Source organism: Peromyscus maniculatus, chromosome 21 (assembly GCF_049852395.1).
Source record: "Peromyscus maniculatus bairdii isolate BWxNUB_F1_BW_parent chromosome 21, HU_Pman_BW_mat_3.1, whole genome shotgun sequence".
NCBI lineage: Eukaryota > Metazoa > Chordata > Mammalia > Rodentia > Cricetidae > Peromyscus > Peromyscus maniculatus.
Window position 1 is genome coordinate 38,346,515 of NC_134872.1, and position 18,380 is coordinate 38,364,894.

Below are 18,380 nucleotides of genomic sequence, written 5' to 3' on the forward strand. Positions count from 1 at the left end.
ACCTGTTCTCTAATAGTTGATGTTGGAGAAATTCTGTTTAAGAATAGACAGTAATCTTTAAGGTAAATGTAAGAGCTAAGGGTCAGAAACTGATTTCAGGTACCAGTTCTGTGTTTATTCTGATCAGTGTCTGGTGAATTCAAAACCCCAGCTGTTGGTAGGGGGCTTCAGGCCTTGGAGTCACCCTGCCGTTCTGTGACTGTATCTTACAAGCTCAGATACTGGCCAGTGCCCTCTGAGAGCTTGGTTACTGTTGTTGACTGTTGATAGACCTTCCCAAGGGGCAAGGTCTATCACACCTGTAAGGAAAAGCTTGTTCGTTCGGAGTTTGTAGATACCTAGATGAAAGATTCAAAAGTGTGGACTTGTTAGTCCTCGTAGGCTTGCGTTGGCAGGAACTCAAGGTGACTGTGTATCCTGATGGAGTAAAGGGACAATGCATGAGATGTGTTTGTTGTTCCCTGTGATCCCCATGCCATAAAGTCACTTCTGCCCTAATAATTCCCAAGAGACGTCTTCCTGCCAGCAGGTTTGAAATGGGAGGTTTGGCCGTGGGAGAAGCATGGCCTCTTTTCCCGGGCAGACTGCGATACTCCGTTTCTCTTTTCAGCTTGGCAATACCAATAAACAAAAATGAGAAGATGCTCCGGTCACCCACTTCGCCACTCACTGACGCGTGTAAACACAAGTACTCCGGCGAGGACCTGACTTCTTCCAGCCGGCCTCACGGCAATGGGATGTTGACTTCTGCCTCCACCAACAAAAAGCCTAAGGCTGACAGCCAGCTGCAGCCACATGCTGGAGACCTCACGGTTTGTCAATGCCCTGCTTTTCTAAGGAAACTGGCGGGAAAGTCTGGGTTAGCCCACCACTCTGTCCCTAGCTGAGCACACTTTACACTCATGCTGGAGGTCCCATGCTGAACCCCTGAAGGCATCTTCTAGGGAGATCTAATGGAGGAAAAGTCCTCCTTCTCCTCCTCCTCCTCCTCCTCTTCTCTCCCAATGGAATATGAAGAAAGAAGCCTGCCCAGTGGAAATTCCAAGCCCCTTCTGCTTATGAAGCCTCTTGGAACTATTTCAGACCCCAGAGTAACACCATCCCCAGACAAAGGAAATTGGGAGTTTTAAACCAGCCAATTTCCGTGCTGGGAAAATGTCCTACCCATGCATGAATCACTATATTTGGAGCTGAAACCCATGCCAACATTACAGGCCTCTCAACCCACTCTTGTCTACCAGTGGAATGGCCAAAGTCGGAGGTTTCTAACTCCACCTTTACCCATCCATTCTAGTGTGGTTCTGATATTCCCCTGGGTTGGGGTATAGGTGTTTTAGCTTCCATGTGATCTTGGGCCAGTTGCTTAATCTCTCTGAGCTCTTTCTTTATTCCAGCCCCTCTGGATACCACTGACATTTAGTTCCTCCACATTCTCTCACTGGCCTAGGAGAGCAGCATCTCCCTGGGGTGTTCTGTAATTCCAGATGCTCTGCCTGAGTTCACCCAGATCACTGTGCCTGTCAAAACCAGCAGGGCTCTGTGAGGCTAGAAGAACAGGACTATGCTCCAGGCGGTGGCACACACCTTTAATCCCAGCACTCCAGGCACAGGCAGGCAGATCTCTGAGTTCTGAGTTCAAGGCCAGCCTGGTCTACAGAGCTAGTTCCAGGACAGCCAGGACTACAGAGAGAAACTCTTGTCTTGGAAAAAAAAAAAAAAAAAAAAAAAAAAAGACTATGCAGAGAAAGATCCTAGACAGGGGCCAGTACTTGGCATTTTCCCCATGGATTTAAGATGCAAGAAAAATGGCGGAAGGCTCTGTGGGAGCCTGCATCTTAGCACATCTCCAAAGCACGCCTTTCTCTGCACCCACATGTAGAAGCATTATCTTCAGTCTTAGGCAGGAAGAATTCAGAAAGACTCCACTAGAGAAACATGGGATGAAAAGCTATCTACTCAGGTTTTAAAACAAACAGAAGTCTTCTTTGCCTTCATAGCCTTACATTGTGGTCATCTGTGGTGTGCTGAGAAGCAGAACCGTTTGCTTATTTCACTTGCTCCTTCACCAAGTAGATGCTCTCTGAGCAGGTACTTTTCCTAGGCCAGGCACCGCACTAAGCTGATGTGGTGACCACTCAGCAGATTTGCCTCTGCATCACCGTGAGCTGTGAACCCAGCTAGGGAGAGAGCCTGGAACAGGGAATCCTATACATCCATAATCACACCCCTAATCACTGCCAAACATGCTCACGGTGACCTGGCGTTTGACTCAGAGAGGTTTGATTGGTACCATGAGCAGCAAACTAACTTCTTCTGTGATGCGGGACTTCTCGGCACTGTTGCATTTGGGGCTGTGTAACCACTCATGGTCGGGACAATCCTGTGCACTGTAGGGTCCCAAGAAGCATCCCTGGCCTCCAGTCCCTGCCAGCAGAGAAGGTCAGATGGTAAATGCATGATGGTTCTGGGGTCTGCACCAGCTCGTCCCACCTACTGATTGTAATGGCCCTCATGATAGGGAGGACCCAGGTGTGGACACTGTTTAAAGACACAGGCACAGCTGGTTCCTGGTAAACATCCACTCACAGAAAGGGCCAGATTTGACCCACAAGCCCTAAGTTCCCCCCAGTGGACAATCTCTAAAAGGCAGGGCAAGTCACAGTGACATTCCAGGCACAAGAAACATGATGTCAAAGGTCAAACATGATGTCAAAGTCAGCACCAGCCCATGCCTCTGAGTGACAGAGAACACAGAGGCCAGCCTTTGAGGCTACCACGGCCATGCTCCTGGTTTTTCCCCCTTTTGTAGAGTGTTAAGTGGACACCATGGTAAGTATTTCAAGAACAATTTTAGAAATGAAGCATTCGGTCTTCTTGGTCATGGACAACAGACTCTAATCCTTTAAATATCGTGCAGGAAATTGGCCCATACCTAAAAATGCATTCGTGACTATGTTCAGTTACGTCAGGGGGACTAGTTTGTGTTTTGTGACCAGACACACGCTCCCTGGCCCCCGTGTCAGCCCAGAGTGGGTGCTCTGTAACCTCAGGAGTGGTAGGACTATAATATTTTAAATGATTGCTTTGCGCTCTGTTTTCCACAGATAGTGCTGAGCAGTAGTCCGTTTCCGACACGAATGGCAGCTCTTGGGAGGGACGTCCTAGAGAGGCAGCGGAGCAAGCTTGGCTTCGGGGGCCCGTCTGAGAGTGTGATCCAAATACAGATTCTCACAAGGAGTGTGATAGCACACCCCTGCAATCCTAGCGTTCAGAGTCAGCCTGAGTGACATACCAAAGCCTTAGCTGGAGGGGTGGCGAGGGGGGAGGAGGAAGAGGAGAAGAAGAAATAATGCAGACCCCTAAGCTCTTCCCTAGATCTACTAAAACAGAAACTAAACCAGCAATCTCTTTGAACAGGTCTCCAGATGGTTCTGGTATATGTGTAAATAGGGAAATATAAAACCCAAGCCCTTGCCGGGCGGTGGTGGCGCACGCCTTTAATCCCAGCACTCGGGAGGCAGAGCCAGGCGGATCTCTGTGAGTTCGAGGCCAGCCTAGGCTACCAAGTGAGTTCCAGGAAAGGCGCAAAGCTACACAGAGAAACCCTGTCTCGAAAAACCAAAAAAAAAAAAAAAAAAAAAAACCCAAGCCCTCGCTCCAGGGCCCCCACCCACCCATGGTTACTAGTAGAACTTGAGAAAGTTGCCTAACCTGCCTAGTCTCAGTTTCCCCACCCGTGAAGGAAGCATAAGACCTCCCTTTTGATATTGTTGTGAGAACAGCTTTTGACAACGGGTGCAGAAGTTCTCAGCTTGAAACCTAGACGTGTACAAGCTGGGCACCCCTAATCCAAAGGGCTCCCAAATCTGAAACCTGATGAACACCACACCTGATCCCTATGATAGGTCGGAGTCAAAAAGAATCACAAAACTGTTTTAAAGTATATTAATTTATATAATATTACATATAATTGCTTTAATGTATATATAAGTATTATATGTATAAGGAGAAACATAAATGAGTTTCATACCTAGACCTGGGTCCCATCCCCTAAATATTCAATCACTTGTCCCCAGTATTTTGAGTAAAAAATACACCGCCTATATTACCTTTTCTTTATTGAAACAAAATCACCATCATTTCTAATATGGAACAAGCAGTTTTCTGTAGATGAAAGGTGTTCTCTCTAATAGCTCTTTCAGCCAGGTGGTCATCAGTGTCTCAATGACTTCTGTGTTACTCATTGTTTAGAAAGCAGCTCACAACAGTTCCGAAAATGGCATCCTCCATACCAAGTCACGGCCACAGACTGAGCCATGGTCTCCAGGTTCCAATGGCCACAGGGACTGCAAGAGACAGAAACTGATCTTCGATGACATGTAAGTTTGGGCCTTCTTAATACAATGAGGAGAGAGAAAGTAGAAGGAAAGACCATTACCTCTCATTTACGATGTGGCTGTTTGCCCTGGCGTGATATGGTCATTTAAATGTCCCTCTCAAAGGAAGCTCCAACTTAGTGTACACCCCTGGATAAACAGGATCCCCAGGACTAATGGAGTTGACACCCAAGACCTCAGAAAACAGGCTAAGTGCACTGTGATGGGTCTTGTTTCTTTTTAAATTATGTATGTATCTGTCTGGGTATGTGTACATGAGCATGGGTGCTCATGGATCCCCTATAGCTGCAGGCAATTAGCTGCTCAGTGTGGGTGCTGGAACCAAACCCAAGTCCTCTGCAAGAGCAGAACATGCCCTTTACCGCTAAGCTGCCTCTCCAGCCCCTCCAGTGAGTCTTATTTCTAAGGATATGTATTATGGGATTTGGTGATTTTATGCTATCAGGAAAAAAAAAAAGAGCACTTTTGGTTTTGTAAACTATAATAGCCAAAGAATAATAGTGATTTGCTCCTGAAGGCTGTTTTCTCCCAAAAGAACAGTGTAGGTTCTTTGTTAACAGTGTAAACAGGCCTTACATAGGAAAGGCAGCCTGGCCTCCTTTGGCCACTTCTGCTAAAACCTGAATGCATCTTCCATACCCATCATTAGCTGAAAAGGAGAAAGGAAGGGGAGGTGAAGAAGACTGTCCAGCCACGCTCTTGGGAGGCTGAAAAATCACAGTCAGAAAGGCTGAGATGATGCTGAAGATCCTTTCGTGTCCCGGGGAGAAAGCAGGTCAAGGAACACCTAGAGGGAGGAGATAGGGTTGCGGCAGTTCAGCCTGAATCCTGCATTCAGTTGTTAGCTGACCCACATGAGGTAGGATAAATGAAGTCTTCGGGGAACGTCGTGCAGGAGATTCCTGCCCTCTGCTGGCTTCCATTCCAACTGCAGAGACAGACTGCAAGCCATAAGTCCCCAGGAAGTCAAAATACAAACTGGTCCCAACATCTCCCAGCCCCTTCTGAGAAGAAAATAGTATCAGTGACTACTGCTTTGCTTCTCTCCTTGGGGCCGCCACATAAGCAGCAGTGTCTGGGGAGCACCAGGCACCCTGCAGGACTGATCACTCCCCCTGCCCACTCTTTGACACCCTCACCCAAGTATACACATTGGTTACTTCCTTCTCCATCAGCTTCCCATACTGAGCGGTAGACTTTTAAGTCTTAATTTTACTTTACACATTAACCAGGGCACAGAGTTTGGGGATTGGAAGCCAAATGCACATCTTTGTGTCATTTAAGAAACACGTGCCAAGTTAGCTGAATTTGGGGAACTCTGTGGACAGCCAGAAGGCCCAGGTCTCTTCTTGTGGTTACTGCAGCTGCGCGCCAACTCCCAGCATGCAGTCCTCCCCTCCCTTGATTGCTCCACCACTTACCTCCCTTCTCTTCCCCTTTGCTGAACGGCAGGTGCTCATTTGCCAGCAGGAGGCCGGTCAGGTGGTTAACTATAGCTTCATTAGGACTTGGTGGAGGAAATTGTCCCTGTGAACTTTAGCCATTTATGAAAACAGAGGCAATTAGAGTGATGTCTAAGGTCATTATGGAATTTGTGTTTGGGTGTCATAGCTAATAACAGGCGTATTAGACATTGGGATACTCAAAATACCAAGCATCTCTGGTATCTGGTTTTTGGGCGTATGATAAAGATAAGAAAGAAGCAAGAATTCATGAGAAAATAAATTCAGTGATTTCTCCAGGGTTCAAAACGGAAGACCTAAATCAGAGCAGTGACTCGGTGATTGTAGCCAATCTGAAGCTTCTTGAACTTTTTATAGGAAGAAATGTTTCTCATTGTGTTCCTTGTCTGTGCCAATGGAGAGGCTCTGCCTGTTGCTGAGATTTGTAATTCTGGCTGCTGCCTGTGTTGGGAGTGTCTGTTCTGTTGGGGATATGGTACCATGCAGTGGAAAAGCACTCTTACATGCCTATTACATGGAGAGGTATGACCACTTGCCCCAAATGATTTGAAATCTCTAATAGTGAATAAACATGAAACTAAAACAGCCACTGATCTAAGGAAGCTGTGGGAAGATTCTGAAAACCCCAAAGGCAAGGAATCAACATTGTCTCTTCCTTTAAATCATGAAAAATCTCTGTCCCTCAAAAGGTCAAAGTCACCCGACATATGCAAATGTCTTCCGCGTCTAGCTGCTCTGTAATAAGCATCAGCTACAGGCAGCAGCTAGGGTGTCACGATGGGTTCGTTCTTGGTTATTCTGCAGAGTCAGGAGAGCAGCACATGAACAGGACCACTGCTGTGACTGCTGTGACTACTGACTGCTGTGGCCACACCTCCTCTGCTTCCAACTTTCTCTCGCCACCCTTCTTTTCCTCCTCTTCCTCCTTCCTGTCCTTTCTCCCACCCCACTTTTCTCCCTTCCCTTCTGTCATAATTTGCTTCAACTTGACACCCCTGGGAAGAGGAAACCTCAATTAAGCAAATGTCTCCATGAGAATGGCCTGTGTGTATGTCTGTGTGGCATTTTCTCAAGTGCCAACTGGTGTATGAGCCCAGCCCACTGTGGGTGGTACCATCCCTAGGCAGGCAGCACAAATAAGCCTCTTCCTCCCCCCAGGTGGCTTTTTCTGTCCCCCTTTCCTTCCCTCCTCACTTCCTCTTCCTCCTCTTTCACGCTGACAGCGTCTGCCCTTGGCCTCCTTGACCAGGAAACGTCCTCAGTCCCTGTCACTTTCCTTGGCTTCTATTCACGGAGGGTGTCAACCAGCACTGAGATGAACAGAGAGGCTGCCAGGAGAAGAAGGGGAAGGGCCAGCTCATTAGGACCAGAGCAACTGAGAAGCGGATGGAAAGCCAGTTAGGATGATCCAAAAAGTAACAGATGCCAGGCTGTCATTTAGTTCTTAAAGCTGCGTCATGTAGCTTTAAAAAAAAAAAGAAAAGAAAAGAAAAGAAAAAAGGAAACTCATCCTTTTGTATTATAAATACTTGTTAATGGTTGAATAACATTCAACATTCAGACAACAACTGAATCCACCAGGCTGTCAAGAATGAGTACTGAATAAATACAGCTGAATTTATAAATCCCCTCCCCAGCAGAGGACCTGGACTTTTCTTTTTCTTTTTCCATGAACCTGCATGAAAGTACATTTGAATTCACGCTCTTACACATCATGTTTCCTGTGTTTCTTACCAATTAAGCACCAGTTAGTGCTTTGGGGATGCAAATGAACTGAAGGGGTAGCACTTATTTTAAAACCGGAATCAAGGTCGGCTTGTTCTTGGTAAGCTGCGGGTGCAGACTTGTGGCAGTGTGACTACCCTCCTCCCCTGACATTCTGCAGAAGCACGAAAAGCACGACACTTACTGCGCCGCAGCCTCGGTAGGAAGGTGGCACCGGCGTGATTAACAGACTGTTCTTTCAAAAGACAAAATCTGTGAGAATTTATGTCCGGGAGTGACAAGACTTGCTTCACCTCGCAGCTTCGATACGGGTCTTATTAGTGCAAAGCCGTGAGCTGTATATTATTTGCTGTCATAATTAGCGACAGGGGAGCTTTGGCCAGAGAAAATCCGAGAGAGAGATCTGGGGTGGGAAGCCTCAGTCCAGGAGTCCCGAATTCACGGAGCTAAGTGGTAAAAGGGCTGGTGAGAAATAAAGCCTGGCTCCCGCCAGCCATATTGCTGTGCTGGGAGCCAGCGGGGCTGGAGGCCAGCACTGCCTGCTGCTTGCTGAAGGATGTGCTGTCCCCTGCCCATATTTCACATACAAGAGGCAGTCACGACCAGCGCACTCAGCCAATCCACCAAATGTCCCATCTGTCCCCATGACGCCAATAATAGGAGCAGAGCTACCTAACCCTCCCGGCACACAGTGAAGACTCCCTGGGACACACAGTACCGAGGGCCATGAGCATGTAAAATGGGAGTGGGAGGAAGGGATGGGGGACTTGACATTTGTAATGTAATTATGTGCAGCAGTCTCCTTGCTAAAAGGATTTTAATTTTATAGAGGATGGGAAGATTCCCGTATATGAGAGGTTGAATCTCCTGCAGCGTGATTTAATCAACGGAGACCAACTAGAATTTTTGCATAGGCCGTATGAGAGCCAGGCAGGGGACTCTGGGGACCTTTCTGTGGCACTGTGGTCCCGGGGGGGGGGGGACCCTCTCCTGGTGGCTGCAAAGCTGGGCCCCACTTTTTGTTCCTAGGAAATTGTTTCCATTGTGAATTCTCTTTCTCAAGCTCAGCCCTTACTTTCTTCTGACCAATGGAGAAACAAAAAGAGATTGCCAGGCGGTGGTGGCGCACGCCTTTAATCCCAGCACTCGGGAGGCAGAGCCAGGCGGATCTCTGTGAGTTCGAGGCCAGCCTGGGCTATAGAGTGAGTTCCAGGAAAGGCACAAAGCTACACAGAGAAACCCTGTCTCGAAAAACCAAAAAAAAAAAAAAAAAAAAAAAAAAGGAAAAACAAAAAGAGAAACTTCAGGCGGGAGAGAAAGGATTTTTCTCCCTTATGGAAGTCTTTGGGCTTTGCTAAAATCGATCGTTTTTACATGTCCAGCCCAGAGAGGAAGAACACAGAGACTGATGAGTTTCCATTTCCATAGAAGTTTCTTCAGTGATTGAACGTTTGCCTCCCTTAGCCAGCACAACATGAAAAATATACTGAGTCCTATAAGGAACATGAGGAATGGCAGTCCTCTGCCTGAGAAGCCACCTTCCAGGCACTTAGGGTTCCAGTCGATATCAAGGTTGTAGGAAGGAAAGCTGCATTTGAATCCTTGCTGCTCAGACACCATCTACCTGCATCCACAGGGATGTGTGCAGACAGCCAACATCAGCACCACTGGGGGGGGGGCCCAGCCCCCAAACACTGCCCCCCAACAGTGAGTGCTGGGGGTGGGGGCAGGTGGCAGAGCACTTGCCCAGCATGCATGAAGCCCTGAGTGTGCCACTCAGCTCTGCAAGCTAACACTACAAAGCAGCTGTGTGTGAAGGAGAAATATGTAACCCTTCTTCACATGGTCTGTCTCCTTTTGGAACAAGACCCTCAAGGCTGAGGACGCAGTAACACCCCTCGGGCACGTCAGCTGACATTGTGGGCATCAGACAAAAATCCATTTGATATCATTGTTGCCGCTCCTCCGTCTGATGTGGATTTCAGTTTCTCCGAGCACACCATCCCGATCTCCCCACACCCAGGAACCTGTTTGTTCAAACACAGGAAGCTCTCCTCCCTGCCGGTGTGCACAAAACAGTCCTGCTCTGTGGAGGGACGGCCTTTCAGAGAGGTAGGAATTACAGAAAGCAGCGTGCCAGCCTCTCCGTGGGAGACCATTCATCTCTCTCTCTCCCTCAGCCACGAAGGCGAACAAAAAGCAAAGGCTGCTTCTAAAGCTCATGTGCTGGAAGATCTGTCAGGTCACTCACACCCCGCGGTGGCTCTGAGCCAAGGCCGTGCGTTTGTAGGTGGAGACGGTGGGAGAAGAGAAGAGGAGAAAGCGTACCGTTTGGATCAAGTACACCACACCGATGGCTTTTGTTATGGAGAACGCTTAGAACAAAGATGCGCATGGCTGTGCTCTCTGGCTCTGCCATCGACCAGTTCTAATTTCCACCCAGGACTGGGTGTAGTTCCGTTCACAGTGTTTAATTGCACTTTTATTCGTGTGTTCGTGACCATCATCAAATACTATGAAAAATAATGCGAAGGCTATTACAATAGAAGTTTAAAAACTCTAGGTTTCCCACGTTAAAAGCAGAATCAATGGGAAAACTATTTTACGCTGAGATGATTGGGTTTTATTTCAGAACCTTTGGTATATTAGATTCTGTACCTGTGACAGCGGCGAGGGCAATTTCATCTCTCCTACTGACTTGTCTGTGGCTGTAGAAAGCAATGCCTTCAGGTTAGTGTGCATCCACAGCCATGCTGGACAGTCTGAGTGAGTGACATCCCATTGGTCCCAATGACTTTATAATGGCCTGATTTAAGAGCATAGCAGTAGAAATCACCTGAGAGGAGAAAATGGGCCAATCTGCAGGCAATTTTCAGTGCTTAGGATAGTGAGCCCTCCATTATATGCAAAAAGGATTCTAACAAGCGTGTTTGTAAATGGTCCGGGTTTTCTTTTAGCATGGCAGGTTACTGTTGTAGCTGCCAGGATGCGGTCAGGAAATTGGATGTGTTACTTACCTACAGGCACTGCTGTGTGTCTGTGACTCAGCGTCTGTATCAGGCTGGAAAAATACATTCATGTGCTGCAGATAAAAACAGCATTGATTGAAGAACCCATATTAGGGGCTATCAACTACTGCCATCTGTAAGGGTAACTTAGAAAGCCTGTGAAATCTAAGATGCCATAGCTTATGACCAAAAGAGGGTTTTTTTTCCCCTGGGAATAAAATGCATTTAAAATGACATCTTTTAGTGGCGAGGTCTACAAAACAGGACACAAAGAAAATGACCAAACTTAGATACTAGAGTGTAGAGCAGATAATGATGTGGAGAATTTCAAGTTGCCATGGAGACACTCTCCGGCTCATTGGCTGTGATGCTGCACCCTCTCAGAAGGTACCACTCTTCCCTAGGCTCAGAAGAAATTCAGTACAATTCAAGGATTACTGTAGACTAGGGAAGACCCAAAAGGTCAGCAGCATGATCCCTGCTGAAATGTGCCAGTAGCCAAGCTGCATGCATGCAGTAGCTGGGGCCCTGTAAACTTGGAAGGTAATTAATTACCCGTGAAGTATAGTGTAGACCAGTTCTCTGTGACAGTGGGAAAGACAGGGGGAAGCCTGGGTGACGCCACTAGGAATAGTTCCTGGCAGTGGTCAGACTTAGTTCATATAGGATTTGGGGAACATTCAGTGAATGAGTGGAAAGCAGACTGTTCCAGGCCGGGGAAGGAAGAGCAAAGCTTCCCAACGGGAGTACCATGTCATCCAAACTGATGGAACTCAAAATCCCTGGTGAATACCTAACCTGAACTAAGACTTGACCTCAAAAGTCCCACAGATTGATTTTGGGACTGGAAACAAGACGAAGACACAGCAGAAACCGTGTTTTAGAAACATTGGTCAAGGACTAAGGCTTCAGATTGACTCTAAGGGAGTTGAACTGTGGACCCCAGAACCAGAGCTGACGAAAGCCAACTCGGGAGGTATGTCTTTAAGAGAAGAGGAATGTTAAAAGGGAAGCATGGACACATCTGTCAACAAGAAAGAACTTGTGAAAACTGTAAACTCTCCTCAAAATGTAGATCCTGGGATCTGAAGCTCGGGAGTGAGTCTAGGCTTGGACGGGAGGTGAGCTCTAGTTGTCTGTTGGGGTGGGAAGACCAAACATGGCAGCGCTTCTGTTCCTTCTGATGCTGTAAGAGCAGATACGTGTCATGACTCAGCGGGATGTCATAGATGTTCGGACGTCGTGACTCCAAACCTACAGGATCTCAGCCTTCTAGAAAAGTGACCCCTGACCCATGGACTTCTGATCGTCACCACTGGCTTATCCCTTGTAACCATTACACTCACTTTATTTCTGGATGTTGGCAATGAAGGAGGTTGTACATGTGTGGGGCAGAGAACACATGGAAATTACATAATTTCTCCTCAGTTTTTACTGTGAATCTAAAAACAGTCTAAGAAGTTTGTTTGAACGCGAAAGCAAACAAGTAGTAACGGTGAAAATTGCCGAAGTTCGAACCAGTTGATACGTAGCCAAAGAAGGAGAACCGGGGTGTTCAAGGCAACTGAAGGTATAGGTTCCTGGGAGATGAACTGGAAAAGCAAAGGCGAAGGGAGCAGGCCCATTCTACTGAGGAAAGCTTCAGCCACAACATAGACCTATCAAGGGGAATAGAAGGCTTCAGACCCAGGTGGGAGTGAAAACAGTGAAGGAGCAATTGCCCAAAGACAGACAGTTGCATTCAGGAACCCCTGCAGCTAGGTTGTCACTTTGTGGTAACCAACCAGCATGTCAGTCCCAATATATTGCCACAACCCTGACAATATTTGCAGAGAAATAAGAGACAGGACATGAGGTCCTTTTTGTTGTTGTTCCCATGATTTTTGACCCAAAACTAGTTATTGCTTTGAACCTGATTTTGTTTCTGACTTTGACTAATTAAATGCTGTGTTTTAGTCAACCCATGTTCATTGTCAGAGCACATACTGTTTCTCTAAGCATTCTGGTCTCTTTGAATAAAGGAATGTTCTGACTACCTGGTGTTACAATGAGGTAAAAGACCCATTAGAATCTAAAACAGTTTAAAATAAGTGTATCCTAATAGGTTAAACAGCCCATGACTGATCTCTCTGCTGACATCCTATCTTCTGGCTGGTATCTGCTGTTTATGAATAGGTCAAGTTTATTGATCACACAACACACAGAATACAAAGAAGTTTATGCTGGTGACATCTCAAGGATGTAAAGGTTTATTTATTATTATTAATCTATTAGACTAAGCATTTTAAAGGCACCAACCAGTGAGTGGTTTAGTGTGACTTAGGATTGTTATGCACATTCAGATTGGTCTCAGGACAAATTACCTTCACCTCCCAGAAGAATTGTCCCTGGCCAGGGTTATTGCTTTAATAATACACATGTCTAATGCTCCTGTTTACCAGCTAGCTAATCAGCACTCCAGAGGATACATGCCGTGTTTGCATTGTTACAAGGTAGACATCATTTTACAATTAACTTCATTACAACTGGAACAGAATCATACTGCCACACAGTTCTTCACTTTTCACTGTGAGGCTTTAAGATAATTAACTGTATGTACATACAACTCTAGGTACTATTTATGCATATAAACGACACGCTCATAAGAAGAGATAAATACTCTTACTCATACATATCCACGAAATTGGTACCAGATAGATTTACAGTTTTTAAGTTAAAGGGGGGGGCAGTTTTCTGTAGATACTATGCAAAATAAGATTTTCACTTTTTTCTTATCCATACAATAAAAAAAAAAATCTTTTTTTTTTTTCACAAATTAGGCACTAAGGGACCACGTTAAGGCAACTAAATATAGGCTATCTGCATGCATTGAGTGGGTTTTGAATTGCTAACTTAGGAAAAAAAATAATGTATTTTATGTACAGGCTGTAATTTGAAAGTGCAAAAAGTATACATGATTCCATATTAAGCCGAGTTTAAATTGTGCATTTTGTTTGAGTGAAAGAGAAGCATATTTTCAACAGATCTGGCACTTAAGCAATAATGGCATCTAATATTCTCTCCTTGCAGGCCTCGGAGTGCAGATTATTTTATGCAAGAAGCTAAGCGGATGAAGCATAAAGCAGATGCGATGGTGAGCCCCTTTTCTTTCCAGATTTGTTCATCCAAATTGTGTTTGTATTGCAGCTTCGTCACTGGGGCAGTGTAACCGGGGTAATTATAAAATCTATTACAAGGATGGCTGGGCCTGCTAAATGGGAAAATGTTTATATAATCAAAGGCTCATAGCCCAATAAATTATGACTTCACTCGGTAATGTCGAACTGGAAGAAAGCCCTGGATAAATGAGTGTTTCAATTTAGTCTTAAGGTTTGAATAGTAACCAGAGCCAGTGGAGTCAGTGGGTGGAGCTATTAGAAAGAAATTGAATTTGCATTTTCCTCTCTGGCTAGTCTAGCTGGCTCTTCTTTGGCTCAGCCCCACACATCTCTTTTCAGGATGACTAGTGTTCCTTGTGTATATCTGCCCTAAAGGAACTCATCCCCTGAGGTGTACAACATAGAAACCATCACCTGCACTTAGAACCTTAAAAGTTGCCATAATTTGATCTTTGCAAAGGATAGCTTTTCTGACTTGGGTGATCTATTTTGGAGACCTTAATGCTTTCGGGCAAGTAATAGAAAGACTTTTGGTTTAGATCACAAAGCAGTTCCACCCTGAGACCTCTTCCAAAAGGATGCCTTCCTTCCTAGAAATTCTAGTTTTCTTTCCTTCCAGAGTTCACAGCCAAGATTAGTCAGGGGGCTGGAGATGAAGGTGGCATCTCACATACCTTTCAGAGTATGAGTCCAGGGAGGAAGATATGTAAATCCTAACAGTTGCTCTCCCAGTGTGCCCGACATTGCCCACCACACAGTTATTATCTCATGTCAGCTGCCAGGGAACACTGGGGTAATGTGGGAATAGCCAGTGAATATCAGAAAATAGAGAAGGTTGCGAAGGGAGCTCTGGTCCACGTCGCCCCACAATCCCAAGGTCTGGTGGAGAGTTGAGGTCATCTGAAGAAACCAATGTATGGCTCTCCCTGTACCCTGTTTTAAAAGAGAGAAAAAAGGAAGGAAGGAAAATATTAATGCCACTTTGGGCAGAAATATCACACTTTTAAATATGGTGAGATTTGCTGCCTGAAGCCATCATCCAAAGCTTCCCAGCTATATTCACCTAACACCATGTTACCCAACTCTACGCTCCCTATTCCTTAGCAGCCTCTCATCATACCTTGTTCATGCTAGCCCACATGTCTAGCCACCTGGAGAGCTTAATGCTCACTCTCCCAGGTGCACCCACTCCTGCAGTGTCCTCCCCAGATCCAGCCAAATCATGTACTTCCTTCCCACTACCATCTCAGTCTCCTCTATGTCCATGAAACCTTCCCCAACTCTCTGCAGCCCCTCCCCCACCCTCCCCCTCCCGTTTGTATTCTGTCAATCACAGACTGCCTTGCATATTGAACTGTTTTGTGGTGCACAGTTTTTGCTCCCCAAATTTCTTATGTGTCCCTGGAAGGAGCTTTTGTGTATCAAGTGCATGTACCCCAAAATTAAGTGCTTTGGAATGAAATTAGTTCCTTAACTTGACAGTATTGACCCAAATTGTGGTGGTATAGCCTGTGTGACTTATAAGTGTTCATTTTTTTATTTATTAATGAGTAAGAGTTTGCTGTATATTCATTTTCAAAGGTATCTTTGTTAAGGAAAGTTGGGGATTTATTTTTATATTTGTTTATTTTAGTGGTAGACTGAGAGTAGTTAAGAGTAGGTATGTGAATTTTCCTTTGATGAATAAGTCATGGGAAAACAGAGGTGATTCTGCAAGGTGAGACTGTGTGATTTTCTAGAGCAGCAGTCGGTGTCTAGACTTGGGAGAACTCGGGGCCGTAAGTGTGACCCGAGGCTGCTGCCCACACTGGTGATACCCTGCTCTTTCCAGGTGTGTCCGGCCCAGCCAACAGTGCTGCAGCCTCTGTGCTGATTGGCGTAAATGTAGCCAGGGTGGATAACCCCAGAGCTGTTCTGTGCTTGATTTTCAGCTTTGGGTCTCATTTTGTGGAAGTGAGCTGTAGATCCCTAAGTTAATCTTCTGCTCATTCCCCTTCTCAGTCCTCCCGTGAGTGAGGCCCTGTTAACAATGTCACAAGAGGGTGAACATGTTGGGGGTATAAAGTCACAAATAACACACTAGACAGCAGTCAAGGCTCTGAACTACCACTGTTGAGGTTGAAAATAGAGGCCTGAAAGCCCATGTATGGAACCAGACCTGTGACCCTTGGCAGATGAGAGGACAAGGATTTGCCAGACCACTGGGGAGAAGGAAAGGGAACTTTGCGAAGTGGAAGGTGTCACATGAATTCTACCCTCACTTGCCTCACTAGTGGCAATCGGAGAAAATGACTAGAGGGGATTTACGCTGGGTCCCTTTTATCCAAGGGAGTTGGGCTCCAAGCTCCCCTAGCAGGCCTCAGGCTGCAGATTGTTCAAAGCTTTATACACACTGTTTCCTATACATGCACGTCTTTGCTATCCAGATGAGCATAGAAGGACACTAACAGGAACTAGTAACTAATGATAACATAGGGCAATTATAATAGGATACTGTGATAATAAAACGTGTACGCTCATCAACTGTTTATTTCTGGAATTTTCCTCAGAACATTTTCAGGCCTTATTGATCACAGGTACATGAAACCATGGAAAATGAGCTATGGACGGCAGGGTGGGCTTCATATCTATTTCTTTTTTTTTTCCTCCCAGCTCCGTTTCACGGGATTTTAGAGCTCAGAGGTTGGGTTTCTCAAAGTGTATAAACTGTATGGTCATGCCTCTTGTTTTAAAAAAAAACTCTCATTAAGGAAGGCACCACTGCTTCTGTTGGTCAGGTGGAGAAGTTTGGGAAGGCCTTGAACTATGCCGAAGCAGCCTTGTCCTTCATCGAGTGTGGAAATGCCATGGAGCAAGGCCCAATGGAATCCAAGTCTCCATACACCATGTACTCCGAGACGGTGGAGCTCATCAGGTGAGGTCTGCTTCCAGCAGAGGATGGGGGGGGGGGCAGGAAGGCCACGTACGTAAGTACATATTGGGGAACACTAAGGACAGAATGGCAGCCTGCGGTATCAGCCACTGGGGACCAGTGTTCATTCCCCAAAATAAGAATGGAGAGGGACTTACAACTCCCATGCGGCATGCCTCCATGCCTCTGTGTTTTCTGTGTGAGGCTAAGCACCTCCTGCCCAAAGCCTCCTTGACTGTCCAAGGAAGAAGCAATGTCAGAGTGAGCTGGGACATGTCCCCATGTCTCCTCAGCTAGGAAGTGGTAAGGGTTGAACTCATTTAATCTCGAGGCTTCTGGAAAATAAAAAGTCATTGGGGAACAGAAGTGGAGATGCACGTCTGTGGTAGAACAGTTTGCCTGAACGATGAGTGCTGCTGGCTTCAGTCCTCGTCATTCAGATGAATAAATGTATCCATTCATTCTGCTTCTCAAAAGTGGTGAGAAAAAACAGTAATAAACTGTGAGTTCGAGGTGAGCCTGGTCTACAGAGCTAATTCCAATCTTGGGGAAAAAAAGATTCTCACCCCTGAGCACTGTTCTGTTGGGAATTATAGTCTCAACCCATGAACTTCCAGGTCACAATCAAAGCACAGCAAACCTAATCACAGAAGATCCAACTCTGCACCCCATCCCACCCCACCCCACCCCCACCCCACCCCCGTATCACTAGAGACCAGAATGAGAGGAAAAGAGAATGGCACAGAAATAGCATTGGAAGACACAATGGCTGGAAATCACTACACTTGTCAAAAGACAGGTTCAAAAAGCCAACTGGGGTAAACCTAAAGAAATGCATGCCAAGTCACAACGTGACAGCCTGGGACAGTAACACCCGAAATCCTGGAGCAGCCAGAGGAGGCATGTTGTCAGTGACGAGAGCACTTCCAAGGACCACGGTGGTCTCCTCTCGGGCAGAAGGGAGTGTGCTGATCTTCCAGTACAGAGAGAAGGGACCGTCCAGCATTAGGTCAGGCTAAGGAAGACGGAAGTGTCTGTCTCTAGCCGACACCAGGAAAGAGGAAATAAGAACCCCTTGATCCCTCTCCTGTTCTCAGAGCAGAAGGGAGAGCTGGAAAGGAAGAACAACAAAAACAAACTTTATTTGGAAAATGCCATCATGCGACCTTATTATTTGTAAATTGGTTAAAAAAAAACTAAAATAAAAAAAGAAATACTTTTTCAATAAAAAGAAAATAGTGGACCAGGCAGTGGTGGCGCATGCCTTTAATCCCACCATGCAGGAGGCAGAGGCAGGTGGATCTCTGTGAGTTCGAGGACAGCCTGGTCTACAGAGTAAGTTCCAGGAAAGGTACCAATGCTACACAGAGAAACCCTGTCTCAAAAAACCAAAAAAAAAAAAAAAAAAAAAAAAGTGGAGGAAAGAATAGTGTCCAGGAGGAAAGAACAGAAGCATAGCTGTGTACACAATGAACTGTTCCTTCCAGTGAGTTTTGTAAATCGTATTTGGTGGTTGAAACAGAATTTATACCCCCATCTGGTACTTAAGATAGTATTCCATAAAGGAAGGGACAGTGAAGACTTCCATGCTTCAGTCAGGGTAAAATATTGATCCGTCAGACTGTAGATCACACAAGCAGGATTTTCTCCAGGGCAAGCTCCGGGGAAACTGCAGAAAGCCGCACTTGGAATTACAGACCTTCAGCAAGAGGATAGTA

At 46.0% G+C, this 18,380-nt stretch overlaps 1 protein-coding gene across 4 annotated transcripts in view; it reads left to right on the top strand.

Annotated features, from left to right (window-relative positions):
- Positions 1–18,380, top strand: part of Aff3 (ALF transcription elongation factor 3) — a 480,967-nt gene that overhangs the window by 450,502 nt on the left and 12,085 nt on the right. For all 4 annotated transcript variants that reach the window (XM_076557428.1, XM_076557429.1, XM_076557430.1 and 1 more), the window contains 4 exons: positions 611–812; positions 4,252–4,379; positions 13,663–13,726; positions 16,529–16,665. In XM_076557428.1, the coding sequence (XP_076413543.1) occupies positions 611–812; positions 4,252–4,379; positions 13,663–13,726; positions 16,529–16,665 (531 nt within the window). The remainder of the gene's footprint in view (positions 1–610; positions 813–4,251; positions 4,380–13,662; positions 13,727–16,528; positions 16,666–18,380) is intronic.